Source organism: Bombyx mori, chromosome 15, assembly GCF_030269925.1.
Source record: "Bombyx mori chromosome 15, ASM3026992v2".
Lineage (NCBI taxonomy): Eukaryota > Metazoa > Arthropoda > Insecta > Lepidoptera > Bombycidae > Bombyx > Bombyx mori.
The window spans coordinates 11,654,979-11,674,345 of NC_085121.1; the positions used below are offsets into that span (position 1 = coordinate 11,654,979).

At 35.3% G+C, this 19,367-nt stretch overlaps 1 protein-coding gene across 28 annotated transcripts in view; it reads right to left on the reverse strand.

Moving 5' to 3' along the window:
• oxr1 (oxygen resistance gene 1) overlaps positions 1-19,367 on the reverse strand; it is a 121,278-nt gene that overhangs the window by 79,852 nt on the left and 22,059 nt on the right. For 6 of the 28 annotated variants that reach the window (XM_062672270.1, XM_062672264.1, XM_062672272.1 and 3 more), the window contains exons 1-2: positions 7,663-7,905; positions 374-1,088 (exon numbers count right to left, since the gene is read on the reverse strand). The exons of 9 other annotated variants lie outside the window; for them this stretch is intronic. In XM_062672270.1, coding sequence (XP_062528254.1) covers positions 374-924 — 551 coding nt within the window. In that variant the 5' untranslated portion in view covers positions 925-1,088; positions 7,663-7,905. 28 annotated transcript variants of the gene reach the window in all.

Here is a 19,367-nt window from a genome sequence, read left to right on the forward strand (position 1 = left end):
GTCTTGGTCGAAATTTAAATATTCATAGGTTAAACGGTTTTGTCTTGAACGTTAATGGATCACAGATCCACGACAAGTAGAAGTAACTTTATGCGGTTAGATTAACACTATATATCTAATCTGTATCAGTTCAAAAGAACATGCTTTTTTTTCAAAGTTATCTCAGCATTAAGCAATTATTATTTTAATACCCAATGATGATGAGAAGTACGAGTAAATAACACTAATTTGATTAACCTATTTCTAGAACAATAACAAATGATTTTTTGCCCTACTTGTTAATATCTGGCCACACAGACAAACTTAGACAAAATACTACTACATAAGTGACTTGACTGATTTTTTTATAGCAATCTCTAAAAATGTAATTTACCTGTTCTTCAGCATGTTATCGGGTACAAACACGTTCCACCACGATAGTCGTTTTTGACGAACGTATGTCGGTGTTTCGCTCTCGTCGTCAGTGTCGTTTCCTCCAGATTTTCGCCTTTTCTTACGTTCGAGTTGCAAACGTGCGGCCCACGAGCGCCGGCGCCCCTTATCGGCGTGACTGTATCTCTCGTTGGCGACAGGCACGGCGAGGGAAGCCCTGCGCGGTACCTCGGGCGGCGGCTCGTCAAAGTCGGATAATTGTCTGTATCTTTCGGCAAAAGTAGCGTCCGAAGATCTGCGTCCATTAACGACAGGTCGAGTCGGAGTCTCCTCAATTGGGCCATCGTTGTACGCTTCATCATCGTCTGTGTCAGGTATAAACGTTTCGTCACTAAATCGTCGAGGACTTTCATCTATGGCTTCCTGTAAGCTGGCGAGTTGAAGGCTGGGACGATGGTTGCGCAAGCCACGCTGGTAGCGCCCAGGCCGACCCTGCAGACGGGCCAGAGCCACCGGCACCGGAGACTCCGTCAGTGTCGGTTCACCACTCATCGTTATCGTCACACACAAACACAGCAACTATAGTTTTATCACTCTCCTCGCTTTACGGAGTTTGCATATTTATTACGGCTCCTTCATATTAAAACTGTCTAAAATATGATTTGCAAATGAAAGTGTAGTTCGTTGTAATTGAACAAAACAAAAAACGTCCAAAACTAAAAAAATATATTTAAATATTCCCAATTTTATAACGATCCCGTTTTCGAATACGAAAAATGTATACTGTTAAAACGTGGCAGTTTTTATATAATTATAATATTTAATACTAAATTTAATTTACGAATGCCTGATAACAGAATTTTTATTACTTTTTAATTTTGTTGTCTCCGAAAACAACTAGCGTAAAAAAAATACTCATAATCTTTGATGAGGACATAGCGAAAGTCTCTCCATGCAAATCGATATCTCATGTATTTTACAAACGAGTATCGACATCAAAACGAGTCGGCGCTATCCCATTTAAGTAGACAAGTGCAGCTTTCGTAACTGCATCGTCTGTGTTTACTAGCAACATATCCGCAGTGGGAAAAGTCAGTCCGGTATAAATAAATCAACTGTTTGATTCCTACGTATACTTTTCATTATCATTTTGATCGCTGAGCCAACCATATCTTGAATTTTATTGGTAAACTTGGACGAAAACCAAGATGATTTGCGTCTTGTTGAATTATGTTTTTTGTAGTTTCACAATGCATTAACTGTGTAATTTATGGAGCATAAATAATTTTTCAGTTTATTTGTTTTTGTATACAACAGTTACCCCGTCGTACCCTTTAAATGAGCACGGGGCTTAAACGCGACCTTGAAGATAATTTAAGCCGTTTAAAAATAAATTCCCAACAGTATCTTCATTTATTACAGTTTAAACTTTTGATTACCACGAACCACGCAAACGTAAAGGTTAAAACGAATTCACGAAGTAATCATACAAACAGTTAATTTCCTTTAATTTATTTAAACATTATCTAACGCTTAATTAAATGGATTTGTGTTCGTCTCATATGTTTCCTTCGGGAACGGGATGAAATAGCTGCAATCACTGACGTCACAGTTTTGAAATTTCACTATCATTTCATTATTGTGATATATCGTTCTACGAAATCGTCAACTATCCACATGCTTGTTTGTCTGCTAAGGCAATATTTCTTTTAACAAATTATAAAATTTATGTAATAATCAGAGCCCTGCAGTTAGTATAATAGTCTAAACAGGTTATATGTAGAAAACAAATTTCGCAACAAATTATCTAGGTCATGTAGGCGAGTACTCACTGTATCCTTAAACGTATAAACGTTAACACTCCTAACATATGCATATAAGCTTTTATGAATAAAAAACATATTTATTTTCTTATCGCGTGTCACCTTGATTTTATTCAAGATCAATTGATTTTGTTCAACCGAGTTAATTAAATTGTGTTGAGAATTTATAGTCATAGGCCACTCGTCTGTATCCAGCAATCCCTTTATAGGATAGTAAGATTGAATAGCAAAGATAAATTTTGAAATGTTTTCGAGCACCAAAGTCGGGTCCTATTTACAGATGGCCAGCCGTTGCTGGTTCTTACTCGCGCCTGCAAAAATTTGTTTACTAAAACTGAGTTAAAACGGAAAAACATGTAATAAACCCATGCCGTTTCCCCTTGTCGTAATTCGTAAAAGCTTTTGATGTTAAATGCCGTAATTATTTCTTTTGAAGTACCTAATAGCGAACTTGTAGAAAAAACTTCGTTTTATTGCTCTCACCGTACTAGAGTACTACTTTTATACAGAGTAAGGTGGTCGTAAAGTGTAAGTTCTCCAGCGTAGACTACGCATTCAATTCGGGGAGGCTAACAAAAAACCATGAATGTAACTTATGGAACCGTAACCCTCGGACATAATGGGAAATGTCTAGATTACTATGCGGTACGCAGTAACAAGTTAAGAGAGAGATAAAGCACGCAGTAATCGCCTCTCGAATGTGTCCGACTACTCGTGAATTAATGCTTTCTCAGCATTTCAATTACTCATAAGTCATTTGAATACATTTGAGTAGCATTTCGATTTATTAATGATATAAGAGCCAGGCGTACCGGCTAATTCTCAAGGTGGGTATGAATATATCCTGTCTGTCGGGTGTTTGTTATAGGCCTTCAAGAAAACAGTCTGTCAATGTTAATAGGTAAACCAGGCATGACAGATTTTGGAAATGAATTTTCGTCGTGTCGTTTGGGATACTTTACAGTAAGTAGCGATCTAATGCCAACGGTCTAAGCGGCTCAATTTTTTAGTCGTGTCTGTGGGACATATACATATCTTATCATGAGGTCACTCTTTGCTCACCTGACTACAACCGAAAATGAATAGAGTTAGTGGTGCATCCGTGATTCGACAGTAATTTTAGCTATTAAGCACTGCGCAATTATATCGTATATGTAATAATTTGCATAGGTGTCTTGTGAATAGTAACCTTTCAAAAACAACCTTATATTGATATTAATTTTTTGCTACTTAACGCGTGAACGTATTTTAAAAATAATAAGATTCAAGCTTTCGCAACGGAGATAACATAAAATTATTGTGTGCTTGCCAGATTTAAGAATACTTTTATATAACAAAACAATATTGGGTTTGCATTTCAGCAAAAGGTGCTAATGTATAAAACACGACAATGCGTGACGAAACTTCAAAGTTTACTTAAAATATTTAAATGTTCTTCAAACGACCACTATCTATTGGCATCGAGGAGATTCAATTTCAATTATTATGGAAACGGCAATCTACAATTCGATTTCTATACTAATATTATAAAGAGGAAAGATTTGTTTGTTTGTTTGTTTGTTTCGAATAGGCTCCGAAACTACTGGACCGATTTGAAAAATTCTTTTTCCATTAGAAGCCGACATTGTCCCTGATGAACATAGGCTACTTTCTTTTTTTTTTTGTGTGTTTTAATGTTTCCGAAGCGAAGCGAGGGCGGGTCGCTAGTTCCGTATAAGTACGTAAGGGTCTACATATCCTTCTGACGCATTGAAAAACGTGTCACTGAAAAATCTCGTCAATGTAAATGATTGACAAAACGCCGAACAAAAGATGTGAGATCATCATCACCATCGTATCAAGGTATACAACGACGCGAACAACAATGACGGTTAATAAGATACAACAATCGTCGCATAGTTAATGAGCAACTATTGCGGAGACGCATTGAATACAGATTAATTTAACGCCGAAACAAACAAACACATAAACAAAGAACATACCAGTTTTTTAATGGTCATGTTGTTCTTTTTACTGGTGGTAGGACCTCTTGAGAGTCCGCGCGGGTAGGTACCACCACCCTGCCTATTTCTGCCGTGAAGTAGTAATGCGTTTCGGTTTGAAGGGTGGGGCAGCCGTTGTAACTATACCTGAGACCTTAGAACTTATGTCTCAAGGTGGGTGGCGCATTTACGTTGTAGATGTCTGTGGGCTCCAGTAACCACTTAACACCAGGTGGGCTGTGAACTCGTCCACCCATCTAAGCAATAAAAAAAAGCTTTATAATCAAAAGTCGTTAACGATAAGTAATATGGTCGCATAAATCAAATTTACGTAATAATATCGTGCGGTACTAGCAAAATGTTTGTAAAGTTGAACAAAAATAACTTTAAAAATAGATAAAAAAAAACCTACGCAGATATAGTTGCAAGAAAACTGACACTATTTAACACGATCTGAGAATGACATGAATCAAAACCAATTACAACCAATGAAGAATAATTGCTGTGTGTATATCAACGTCACGTAATCTAACAATAAAGTGTGTGTTCTAGTGTAGTGGCACGGAATTAAAATTAGTATTGAAATTGTCAAATTGATCTAAAATGCAGTGTGACAGTGTTACATTTCATACAGAAGCGCCAACTATTACGAGTATTTCATACCAACATGGTTCAAACCTACGCGTATAAAATAATTAATGCTGTAGGGGGGTTAATTGATGTTAATAAGGCTCGTTAACACCATTATTTTCGTTAATCTAGTATAATATGTAACGTTGTTATGATGAAGCGATGTTTTTTCTAAAAAAAAAAATTTGTTTTCTTCTTATGTTTGTGGACGATCTCACGGCCCACCCGGTGTTAAGTGACACGGTCACCATGGTCACCTTGAGATATGAGTTCTAAGGTCTCAGTATAGTAACAATGTCTGCCCCACCATTCAAACCGAAACGCATTACTGCTTCACGGCAGAAATAGAAAAGGTGGTGGTACCTACCTACTCGTGCGGACTCACAAGAGGTCCTACCACCAGTAACTACGTAATCACGCAAAATTATAATTTGCGTAATTACACAAATTATAATTTTGCGGGTTTGATTTTTATTACACCATATTATTCCTTTACCGTGAAAGTCAATCGAGAACATTTTCTAAGTACATATTTCATTAGGAAAATTGGTACTTGACAGCGGGATTCGAACACCGGTGCATCGCTAGATACGAATGCACCGAACGTCTTATCCTTTAGGCCACGACGACTTCTATGCTTTTAGTCTGTATTTTTGGGATTGGGTTATAGTTTATATCCGAATGAGCTCCACTATTTGGCGTAGTCTTCGTTACTGGTCTGTTTTGGTAAAGGGCAATTAAAATGTTTCCTTTTGTATCCAAATAAACTAAAGGAACAACAACAGTATGAGTTAAACATTTTGGCAAGCTCGGTAGCTTTCTAAATATATCTAAGGAGGATAAATATCAATTAAAGCGTGAACAAGTATCATTGCGACGAGAGCCGTTAAAGATGAAATTTATAACAGATGTTGAAAATAAATTAATGAACGGAAAAACTCCACATTGATAATAAAATCATAATTTCCACTCGTCGTTATAACTAATCGCAGTGGCCTGGTTCTCAATGAAAGAAACTAAAAACAAGTGTACGACCCATTGACAGAAATAAAGTAGGATTTATTGAAGTCATCAAGACACGAGCGGTGTGCCAATCGTTGGCACATCCTAAGAACTTACGAATATTATTTTAACGTTATTCGAGAATTGGTTAACGAGAAACGAATCATCACGATTTCTTGTTTTTTTATTATTACTAGTAGTCCCGGAGTAGTCGAAATTCGATTATAATTAACTGAAATTATAAGTTTGAACATTATTATGGTTTTATTGTCATGAACTAATATACTTCTATAGTCACAGTTCAAGACTACACTATAGACGAATATTAATAAATATAAACAATATTAACCTATTCTCAATTTGACCACAGACTATAAGCAATAATAAAAGTTTAACAATAAACAAAGAGTCGATGTGTTGTGTCAAATATATCAATGTGTGTAAAGCTTTCTTCATTGGTTTAATGTATTTTTAATGTATAATTTCTAAAAAATATTAGCAATCTGCACTCCTTCTCTATATTCTCTATAAGTGTGGAAAATTTCAAACTTCTCCGTCCGCGCAATCTTCGTAAAAAGGGGTACAAAGTTTTTGCCTCACGTATTAATATATAGATTTAAATCTCCAGCAAGAAACCAAGAATTGAGCCCGTTAAAAAAATAATTATTACTAAGAATACAAACAACTGTTCAAGCAAACTGCAAAGAAGCCACATTTACATGTAACTGCAGGACTGTGAGAAACATCGTTATCATTGCGACCGATGATCACTTTACACTTGGTCAGCGAATTCAAGTAGGAACAGTGCAGTGTGCACAACACAATACTCGAGTTACGTCTATTGCTAGAAAAATGTGGGTCGTGTACGATTTCAAAGCACATTGCCGTACTTGCACAATATGCTGCCACCAACGTTTAGTAAATCAGAATCTAACCTTCAGGTGCGCAAATGTAATTAATTACACATACTATACTAAATATATACGTTATTGTCTATATCTAATGATAAGATAAACAGTTCGATTGAATCATTGCACTTATGATTCAAATAATCATGTCTGAATCACGTTAAATTTTATATTGTGCGTATTGTATATATACGGTTTATTGAAAAATAATGCATGCGTGTTTAGTAAGGAAATTGCTATTTTAAATAGTAGCCTAGGCGGATTTCCCGCTATGTTTGTTCTTTTAAATATGTATCGTTCATTAAGCCCATTTTTTTCATCTATCGTGCGAGATATCTCATATGACTTTGGGATATTAGTGTTCAATGATTTTAATACGCATCGAAATTTATCAAAGAATTCGCAGACACATGAGAAAGTGTGCTATGTGGTTAGTTGACGAAATGTAGGGTCATGGGCGAACACTCGTTTTCACTTTGCCATGGTAACGGCCGTAACTTGGACGTTAGTAAACCAAGGCGCAACCAGCTACTAACTTAGTTGCTAGACGAACAAACTCACTGCCGCAGCGGAGTTACCGCAACTATCTGTTTCGACTAAATTCTGTGGTGTCTACAAACTTCGTAGGCGATCGTAGCACTTGCCAAAACAAAAGTCTGGCTATTTATAACGTGAAAACAAAGAGAAAACTTTTCGTTTGGTTTAGCATCGTTAGATTTGCGTAGGTACCGAAATTGTGACGGTATCTATTTATTTTTTAACAAATCACAAACATTTGAAATCCGTTAACATTCGACACGATTTTTGACGTGTAAATGTTTTATAAAAAAAACGTGCCACATTCGGAAAAAAAAGCCACATAACTATTATATATTTTTACGTAACACTCTCGTAATGTAGGGATCGATGTAAAATTTGGAATAGCACGAACGACGGTGTTCTTACGAGTTGCGGACAGGCGGGCGACCTCCTTTCGCTGTTGCACTGGCGCAACGAACAAACCGAATAACTAGACGAAGACGTCGACAAACGAAATCGTAGCGGAACCTGCGCGCGAGACTTTCACTACTGCGATTTGCACATACTCGTGCTCATGCGTGCGACGCGCGCGGCGCTTTGACTGGTACTGGTGAGTGATGGCGGGTAGATGAGTCGCTGGTGGGGCAGCCTTTATGCGCCGACGTCGCTTAACTGATAACCGATCTTAAACTTACCCCCTTACTCTCATTCTTATCTGCCTTAAAACCAACATTTCAACGAAAACTGAACGACCGTTCCAATTTTATGACAATGATTACACTCCCGTCTCACCTATCTTGATGGATTTTATCAACAAATAATCACACCATTATGTTCTGCCCTCATATTTTGTATTAATAATATTCAACCGTTTTCTTCTTTCTAGCACTTTGAGTGTTAGCCATATTATGTATTTAAATGGTCATAAATAAATACAGGTTCTTAACTCAGGTCGTGTTATATGTACATAATAGTAATGAAAAATTGTTATGTTGTAAACAAATAGCTTGCTATTTTGTTTAGAGAGAGAGAGAGAGAGAGAGAGTAATCTTTATTGTACACCAAAAAACAAATAAACAGTGCGATACATTAAAAACAAAGAAGTACAATTGGCGGTCTTATCGCTAAGAGCGATCTCTTCCAGACAACCATCAGGTGGACAAGAATCATTTGGAAACGAACTACGCGCGTTTAAAACAATTAATTTAAAATAGACTCCGCTATGAATCTAATCAGCTCAGAAATAATGCATCACATTATCTGCGTAAGTTTGTAGTGTAGGTAGGTGTAATTGGAGCACGTCTTCTCTTATTACTTCATCTATACTCGATTACACTTTGTTGTAATGTTTTAAACGTCAGGTTATTGATGTATCGAAATTATACACAAAGTGTAATGAATATATTAATTATTCAATGCTAAGTGCCCTATGTTTGAAAATAAATTACTTCAATCGATCCTGCAACACAGTATACCGGTATTGATTTTACAATTTTCCGACTAAACACATATAAGAAACAAATGCACCGCGACCTGACAGTATTCAAGCACGCTGATGAAATATAAACGAACACGACCTAACTTAAATTGTACTGTGGCCTAGTTTCAACTAAAAAATGTAACATATAAATCGATTCTAATGCAGCATGCATTCTGATCTATATGAGATATATCCATGACTGATTAACGTGGCATATCATGAGCATTCATAAGCCATAATTTCGTTACTACGAGTAGGAACAAAACCTAATTGAGCTGTATTGGGTATAATCCTGAAATCGCTCAAGCAATCCTCTGACGTGAAAATGTGGAGCTAAAAACGCATAGCCCGGTATCGTTTTCATATTTTATTAAACTCTTAATAGCATCATTTATCACTGATTCACCACAGTCAAATAAAACGCATCACATGAAAAAGATAAAATTCGAACGGGGCCATTGTTATCGTAAAATCTATTAGGGCACATAATAATGTGGGCCAAACGGACAATTAGGTAAATTAGTTAGGAAAAAAAAAATGTAAATTAAAATTCCAAGTCATCGATGCTGTTTACTACCCATTAAACAGCTTTCATTTTTCGTGTGATTTTAGGTAGCAACATGCAATAAAACGACACTTTCACTTAAATACTCCCGATCTCCATCTGTAAGTCGTACAGACCCCCCTCACTTCAGTCTGCTTTTTCGTAATAGAAAACATTCTAGAGTAAGATCCCAGGGCCAGAGGTATTCAATTGAATTTAGGGGATGATTAGAGGTTTTGAAATAGCTGTCTGGTAGACAGATATAAAAATCAGCTTTCAGAATTTACGTGAAGTTAGGTCATTATTTTGGGAGCTTTAAAACGTCTGCAAAGCAATTCGGCCGACGGAAAGTGTCTGGGAGTATTGGCGACTTATTTTTAAGGATATTGCCTAAAATATACGTAAAAATCAGCTTTCAGAATTTACGTGAAGTAGGTAATGATTTTATGTACCTTGAGTACCTGATACCTGAAAATTGGCCGTCTAAGCAAGCTAGCAGGTAGGCATGCGTTCTTAGTACATAATAACACTACGCAATCGGCCACATTTCGTTCGTCAGAAAATACGTGACGTCTGGGGGCCCTGGGATCTTGGACTATTCGTAGTCTTCTGTAACTGAATGGGACTATCGTAAAATATATTGCTCCTGTGAGGTTAAGATGCAATGCTTGTTTATGCGAATGTTGAGTTGCTTGAATTTCGCTTTATGCTTAGAATCTGTCTGATCATTGAGTTGGATTAGAGCGCAGTAAACTCAACTCCCATTATGGATGGGGTGAAGGCAAATCAATGGTATAAGCGAAGAATTTATAGTATAATTCTTCGTGTTGGTCCTTTATTCGTATTTTAGATTCTTCTATAAACCAGAAACGCGATCCTAAGCAGAGGTTATGAAATGATACCGTAATGATAGTTGACAGATCATTTGACTTTAAAAGCCCTATTTACACACTCCCTTCACTCCTCTTTGGTGATAAAACACAAGCTTAACGATTTTACCCCATGTACAATGGTTATGAAAGTCATAAAAAGATTTGTACCAAGAATGAAAGTTGTTCAATAAAAATACACGACTCGAATTCAGAATCTACCTTCAACACAAACTAGGGATTTTTAATCATCACACGACATCAAACAGCTACAATTTTTACGTACTCTCAGTGTTTATAATCTTAATATTAAGATCAAAATCACGAATAAGGCAAAATCTGTTTATTAAAATCTTTTTTTCAACAGTTAAACTATAAACACAGACCAATACTTGTTTATTTTCATGCTACACAAATCATCAGGATATAACGTGATTTAATGAGCGAATTTGGAATGAATCTGCTGCCCTTTAACGACAACTCCAAGGTATGGTCTTGAGGCAATCAATACATTATTCATTACACTAACTATTTTAATTGCATCGACAAATCTTTCGGTATGAATAATCGATGTCATAAATCGTTCTTTTGATGACCCGTAATCGTTATCGGTAACAGCAACGCGATTAAATGGAATTAAATCATTTATAACTGCAAAGAAAATTGCTGAGGCGAAGGTAACATCGCATTATATACTTCAGCCGGTGTACTTTTTAAAGTTTTAATACGTTGCGATGACGATATATTCAAAGCGGTCCTGCTTTCAAGATAACTTATTAAGTTGATTCAAACAACGAATTAACAAAAAACCTGTTTCTACATTGAAAGATTAATAATAGAACTCGAAAAGTGTTTAAAAAACGAATGCGTTGAGAATAGGGTATGTAGGTGAATAAATTCTCTAATAAAAATTATATTATTATGCAACGCTGCCTTCACGTGCCATTGCGCATGGAATTTCTCTTTATATCCTGATCGCGCAATTTACATATATTCAAGGCCACATAATATTCAAACTTCCTCCTATAGGTCACAGTATTGAATGAACCCGTTTGTTTCTTTTTTATAGGCGTGTCAAACGAACATTGTCAATACCTACTCTATCTAATGTATCTTAATGATATACTGTTCGTGGTTTTGATTTTTTTTTTTGTTTAAGTCTTGAGGATTCCCGCGTCTTATCTCCGATTTTTTTGAGGTTTCCCGATGAGCTCACGGCCCGCCTGACACATCAAAATTTTCGTATAGTTTGTGGCTAAAATCGACTTGTAGGTATATTATTAAGTATCTAATTAATGAAACATAACAGTTTGGTAGGCATTGCGTATAACGGTCTGTGGGCGGCACAATCGACGGAAGAAAGTATTTGCAACGGTACTCTCCCGATTGTTACAAAACTGAACTAACTAGGTCGTCACGGTCCATTAGTTAAACTAAAAATGCTTTATCCCGACCGTTTCATTAAAGATTTTGTGTGAATACAGGAAACAAAAGTACATGTTTGTTTTATTTATTTATTTATTACACTTCATGTAAAATTTACATTGGCGGACTTAATGCCTAAGGCATTCTCTACCAGTCAACCAAATGTAGTGCAGAGTGGATAGTGGTAGGTGCAATGAAATTTATATTAAGTTACAAAAAGTATATACATACATACATACATACATCCATACATACATAAATACACACATACATACATACATATAATAGTTATATAGTATTAAAAGGAATATATTAATAAATTTCCTAAACAAATAACTTCATCTTAATAAGTTTCAAATATATTATACAGGCACGCCCGTTAACCGATCATTAATGTTTACGTTTTGTTTGTTTGAATTACCTTCAATGTAAAAATATGAATATAAAAAAAAGGGCAAGTCGTCCGATAATTACGATGACGAACAATAAAATGTGATTTAACACATCTTTAAAGATACGTAATGCAACCTAGATTTGTATAATGGCACAAGGAAACAAAATGAGAGCCTACGTGCAAGTCGGACTGTAGTTGTACATGATTCATCCGGCCTCTTGAACATTTCATTGTGACGTCATACGGTTTTTATGTCATGCACCGTCTTTCGCTATTATGAACACAAGAAATGCATGGACCCGCTTAATGTGTCTTTTGTCTATATGTCATAAAGCCGGAGCATGTTTGCAACATAGTTTTAAAAGATTTACGGAGCAGTTAAGAGTTGTTCCGTGTTAAAAACGGCTACTTGTAACTTCAATATCTACTTAACGTTGATGATACAATGTGGAAGTCAATGGAATCGTAACGAATAAAAAAACATATTAGAAAACTTATTTTCAAACGTACAAAAGCATTTTATTTTAAGATTGTTGCTTTCAAGGTTTCAGAAGTCATGGTTTCAAATTGGTCAAGCATAATACAATGTACCTTCACCGTAACTTTTGACCGGATTTTAAATAGGTAAACTACGTTTTATTTGCCACGATGTATTGTTAAATTAAAACACAATTCAGAAAACAAAATAACTAATACATATACTTATAAAACATAGTATTTTCTTCGATATTCGCGAGTCTTAGACATAATTTTATCTTTAACGGCCGTCTGGTGTAGTGGTAAGTGACATGGTCACTACACAAGGGGGTCGCGGGTTCGAATCCCGCCAAGGGAAGATATTTGTATGATAAATATAAATGTCTTTTCCAGGGTTATGGATGTATATTAAATATATGTATGTGTATAATAAAAATCTTACATTTATATCCGTTATCTGGTACCTGTAACACAAGTTCTTTACGAACTTATCACGGGACCAGTTAACGTGGCGTGATTGTTAGTAAATATTTATTTATTAAAAAAATAATAATAATTGAATATGCAATTTCGAAAAGGGCACATCTCTGAAAATGTAAATGTTCAGGAAATGAAAAAGACTGATTATTTTCTAAAGCAGTGTAAAACTTAAAATATTAACTTTTGAGATATATTTTAGTGTTAATTAGCAATTGAAAATTACGGGAATTATTATAAAATGGGTGTAGGTAAGCCTCAAAACTACATGTGTATGAAAAATCGTATTTGACAAAATATGCGACATCTGCCCTTTTCGAAATTGCATATTCAATTAAATGTTAGGTAAAAGTTACTTTTTATTGTCATTAAAATCCGACATTTCGATTACTTTACATTTTTCGTGGTCACGCACCGAACGGAAATAACATAATGGCAATTAAAAAAAAACACTACGATAAGCCGTAGCAGTTTTAATTACTTATAAAACACTTCTCATTGAAATATGGCCAATCAGTGTTTTCTAAATAATAATCCATTTAAAAAGCCACATCACAATATATCTTAGTGGGCGCATCATTTATTTTGCGAATTAGGAGTAGCGAGCGTGCTCTTTTATCTCCCAGCATATTTCTGCACAATTGAAGCTTTGTGGCCAGTGTTTCCACAATGAGAGGAAATTCCCATTTCGAGGGGAAATTAGCGTCCATAGGGGGAGAAAAAGGGGAAGACATTAAAAGGGGAATAGCGGGAAATCATGGGTAAAACCTAGCTTAAAATATTGCGGTAAATTTCGAACTTTTAGTTACTACACTAGGGCCAAAAAAATTTTCGAGGGGAAAAAAGCCCAGAGAATGGTAAATTTGAATTGAGGCGTGGGGAAAGGAAATCATTAAAGTGGAAACAATGTTTGTGGATTGAAAAGGAGGAAATTTAGATCTCATATCAGGGAGTATAGGAGTCCATCATCACCATCCACATTTACGGTAGCTATTTATAGCCTCTCGTCTACGTTTTAAAAATATAGTCAATTCCATTTAAACATCGTCGCTAAGCCAAAGTATACAAAGTCTAAAAGACAATGAAATAAATTCAGCTAATTATTACATTTTGTTCGAAATCTTTATTAAACAGTATAAAACATTGTTTCGAAAATCTCGTTACTAAGTTCATTAATTAAGGCGAACAAGCTCGCCTCGGGTAGCTTGCGAATTTTCAGACTGTCATCGAAAATTAAATTTCAATTTTAAGGCAGTAGCCCTTAGAGCGTGAACCATCGATAGATCGACTCCCTATTAATGATAAAGTGCGGAGCGTCGGAATACCGACTATTGCGCAGTTTGTTTATAGATATTTGGTATCGTCCTATACGAACGTGTCTTAGCGCACGCATGTATAACGTTTTTAATAATTTCATAACATTTATAAATAACCATTTAAAAATATTTTGCTGTGAATTTGTATAAGGTACTTTTTTCAAAAATCTTTTAGTAATTTCTGTAAAATATGTGAAAATAAACTAAGTACAAGGGTTAATACCGTTTTTATAAACGTTTTCAAATTTCAATAAACATTTATCAACGTTAATTTTTATTTTATTTTATTTAGACAGTCTGCATAAATATTATTAATATATTATTTACTTATTACTCTTGATTCAAGTACTTGAGCAACTGTATAACCGATTGGTGTGCACGTCAATTAAAGGGCATACATACTCAGTGATTTTGGCCTCCAAATTACGCACAACAGTGATTGCTTACGTACAAGGTGGGTGGCGGTATTCACATTGTGACGTATGTGAACTTTGATAACCACTTAACATCAGACGGGTCATGAATTCGTTTATCCATCCATGCAACAAAAAGTTATAGCATTTAATTCACAAATTAAGATCCCGGAGTAATGTTTTGCAAATTAAGCAACGAATTGAATTAATTACATATGAATGCATACAAATGAATATTAATTCGAGTAGTTTTTACAACTGTTTTTATTTAAACATCCATTAAGAAGCTCTTTGTTTACTAATTTTATTTTATTTATGTTACAATATATCTACTACTGATGTATTTCAACTATAAAATGTTCATATAACAACTTCAGGAACCACAGTATAAACAGATATGTCATTTTATACCCAATTAACAATTTCTTAATAAATAACACTTGCGTACAAGAATCTTATACCTTTAAACGAGCAATTCTTGTATATTAATATATATATATATATATGTATATAACCTGAATCTCGGAAACGGCTCCAACGATTTTCATAAAATTTAGTATACAGGGGATTTCGGGGGCGATAAATCGATCTAGCTACGATTTATTTTCAGAAAATGTTGTTTTATTCGTGTTTTCAATAATCAACTCTTCCCGACATCTATTGGCGAATAATAATACTATTTTCCTTAATTGAGGGCAACTAACCGCTTTAAAGACACAACATGATGGCTTTATAAAAAAAAAAACGAGCAAAGCCCGGTCATCATCTAGTTTCTTAATAAAAACTATAGCACGCACACTTACTCGGATGTCTGTAAACATATATTATTTATTTATGTAATTAGTTATCGCACATTTAGTTGTTTTTTCTGCTCTCGTGTGCTACTGCGCATTACAATGTGATAGTGTTGACAATCGTAATCATATCTCAGCTTTCATTACAAACATGTCGTAAGGGTATGCAAACACGAACATTAATAAACTGTCTCATTTCTGTTTACCCAATAAGTACAAAAATAAATGAGGATACTAATAGTCAATGTTATAATCAGACATGTCACTATTTTATTTTATTTTTTAGCTAAGACGCCTACAATACTTCGAACTGGAAAGCGTTATGATCATCACATAATGAATATCATTCAATGACATAGTCACGGATAGTACGGATTCACTGTCGTGTTTAATGATATTGGGTTGTTTATCTACGAAATTTCCATTTCGTGTACAGAAAGATGTATTTTTTTTATTTTTTTCTATCAGTTAAAATATGCAGACAGATGTACGGATGCCAACAAACTTTTCAAAGGAATTGTGTACTGCCTTTCGGTATTTAATGTTCCTTGCCAATAAGTTATCCAGACTTTGGAAAAAGTAGAAGTCTATCGGCGCAAGTTTTGGTTGCGGTACGGGGGATGACGCAAAACTTTCAACCCTAACTCTTGTAGCTGAGAGAACATCTGTTGTGTCGTATGAGACCGGGCTTGTCGTTTAGAAGCGGCGGGGACGAATGATTAACCAAGGCTGTCTGAAGATTCCCGAGCTCCACTGTCTAAATTTAAAAATAGAACTCCATATTTCTTTAATAAAATTCAGTTGAATTCAAAATTTATTGCCAGCCATACATAAATTACGTTTTAAACTGCCAGTATTGTGAAACAGCATCATAGGTATATATTATTTGGTTTACGGGTCAGGTTGCACTCGTCTCGTATGTGTGTTTTCAGTTCTAACAAAATAGACAAATATTACACGGAGCCTTCAAGTGTGGAGCGTCACATCAACTTTAATATCATTACTATGTAGTTCCTTTTGCCGATAGAATATTGGGCATCTAGGTGGATAGCCACATTCACATTTTGGTGTCAAACATCTTCGCTTAACCGTTAATGGGAAATGTAAGAGAAATTTCAATATTTTCAGCATTAATTTTAAATAGACAAAAGAGATCGAAACTCATTAATTCGAAAGATAACGTGTCATAGATATTGACAAAAAATGTAATGCGTGAGTTGTCGTCAAAGCAAAATAAAAAATTGTAGAATTTATGAAATGAAATGAAAATATGAAAAACAGCAAGCACTTTTATAGAACATTCTATATATGAGGTACAAGGTAATGTTTATTAGAGACATATAAACACACACACACACACACACACTTTCTCCATATTGCAATTATTAAAATTACACCACAAAGAATACTCAAAACGACATCAATATAAGAATCCAAAATTATAACAATACCCAAACTGAAAACTGCAGGATATCACGACACATGTCATTAAAATCGATGACCTATGAAACGAGACGAAGCAAATTGATTATATTCCTCATGACGCGGCCCAGTGGCCTGATGTGTTGTACGTCGCTTACCCATTAGCTTCAGGTTGGCAAGTTTGATTATGTGGTGATATGAATATTCATTAGAATGCGGTAAAGCGAACGTACGCTACGACGGAAGAGCGACGCAACCACGCTGGTGAGGGCTGGGGGTTGGCAGGCGGCGACTGAACTACGTCACTGAAATTTGTAACAAAAATACGAATTTGGATCCAGATACCAGTGGAGGAACTCTAATTCACATCGCAACCTAAATTCGGTTACACGGAGCGATCTAGATATCGATGCGTGTGAAACAAAGAATCATAGGGTCGATACCCTTTTCATGGAAAACTATTGGTAAACACTCGTATGAGAGTGACACGTGAGCGATGACTTGATGAGCGCCCGTAAGTGTGACAGCGATAAGAGTGCGGGGCCCTAGCAAGGACATCACGTCGCCTGCTTACAAATAAGATCACAGAGACAGATACCGAATACAATTTAAATTTGGACGATAAAGAAGTATTCGACGCCCTAATCTTTACGGAGTGGTACTTTATCAGATGAAATTCAATCAGGTGATTTTCAAAAGAGATTTTTATTGGCACAAAAATAACAATTAATAAACCAGAAAGATGTCTTCAAACAGTAGCTCAAAGACGGTATGCATAAACACGTTTTATCTTGACAGGTTTACTCACATCAACGATATACGAGGTAGCATATACATATATTCTGGGAAGTATAGTAGTAAGACGAACTGTCACGTGTCATTCTTAGTGGAAAATAGAATGTTATCAAATCACAAAGGAAAATTAATATTTTTGAGCTCAACACGGCTATCATCTCTATTATAGATCGAGTACTCACTCGATTTCGGTACTCCAAACATCATCGTCGTCTTCTAGCATTTGTTATGCCTCTCCACGATGGATTATGAACGTATCACCTGCACAACAAATAGGTATACGCCAGTCCTGTTACTATCTACATCAGCTAACAGACGTCCACTGTTACAATGATCGAATGGAATTGAGGATTATTTTTTTATTGTTTTGGTTAATATTAATATCATATAATTTCTTTATGTACAATAATGTATGTCAGATGATTTACAGAAAACAAACGATCACACAATACATAATGTTCAAGGCAGATGATCTCATTGAAATTTCACAAGCTATTTTTAAAGATGCATCAGTACAAAAGACTATAGTTTCTCGTAAATATTAATTTATTAGTTGAATCTTCTTCTTACAATGTCTACGCTAGCGACAAAATATTTTTTAACGAGCGCATAAATAATAATGCTTTTCATTGCCGCTAATTCCCAAGAACCTCCATTCGACACAGCCATTAACCAAAGACCAATGCCATTTGTTAAGCTATTGTTAATTTATTTTAAAAAAAGACAAATTCACAATGACAAATTTATGTCGATAAATGAAAAAGTACATGCACTGATACATTTTATCAGAAAACGACATATTAGTCGAATCGTATTTCATGTGCATTTTGCTTTTAAGATAACGATTATATGTGTTCAAATTTTAATTTTAGAATTATTAATCTATAGGAAATATATTCTATACATACCATATTAAAGATATAAGATTCATGAAGAATCAATGTTTTATAACATATGAAACAATATTTTCTTCGACTGTATAACTTTTGAAACAATTAATACATTATAATCACAGCAAACCAATTTAATCAACTGCGGAAATTTATCACTAACAAACACATAATATCATAGATATCATTACCAATGCCAATGATGCGATAGCGACAGCTGATTAATTACTATATATTATTTATCTGCCTCGACGATTTAGTGCAAAAATTACCGCAACAAGAGAAAGCAAGAAAGTGGATAATATAGCATTTGTAAAAATTATAAACCGTGGTTAAAACAAAGCTTTGCGGTTTATTCTCGTGATTATTGATGTCGACGTTGACGTATATTTCAGTTGTCATAGTCACCGAAGGTTGAAGAATTGAAAAATTGAAACAGCGAACGTAAATTTTGTGATGTATCGGCTGCACTGTGCCTTAGAAATGACGTGAGAGCAATTAACGGCCAAGGATAAGACATGTTACAGTATACGGGATGCAGGTCTGCGCTGTATCAAGTCGAGAGATGCCAAAGTGGCGCCGCCGCCAATCATTCAATTAGGCTTGCTACCTGATGCATTGCACGAATGAAGTCTCAATTGGACATGAAACTTGCTCGATAACCGCTAAAGCCCAGAGGATTACGGTTTATGCATCAATGTCAGTGTGGCCACCATTATCGCTCAATGAAAAATGCTTTAACAAGTTTAATATTCCGCACACGTTATAATTTAAACAGCGGTGAGATAACTATAGCTTAGCTAATCATCTAACAAACGGTAGCTCTCCACCTGAG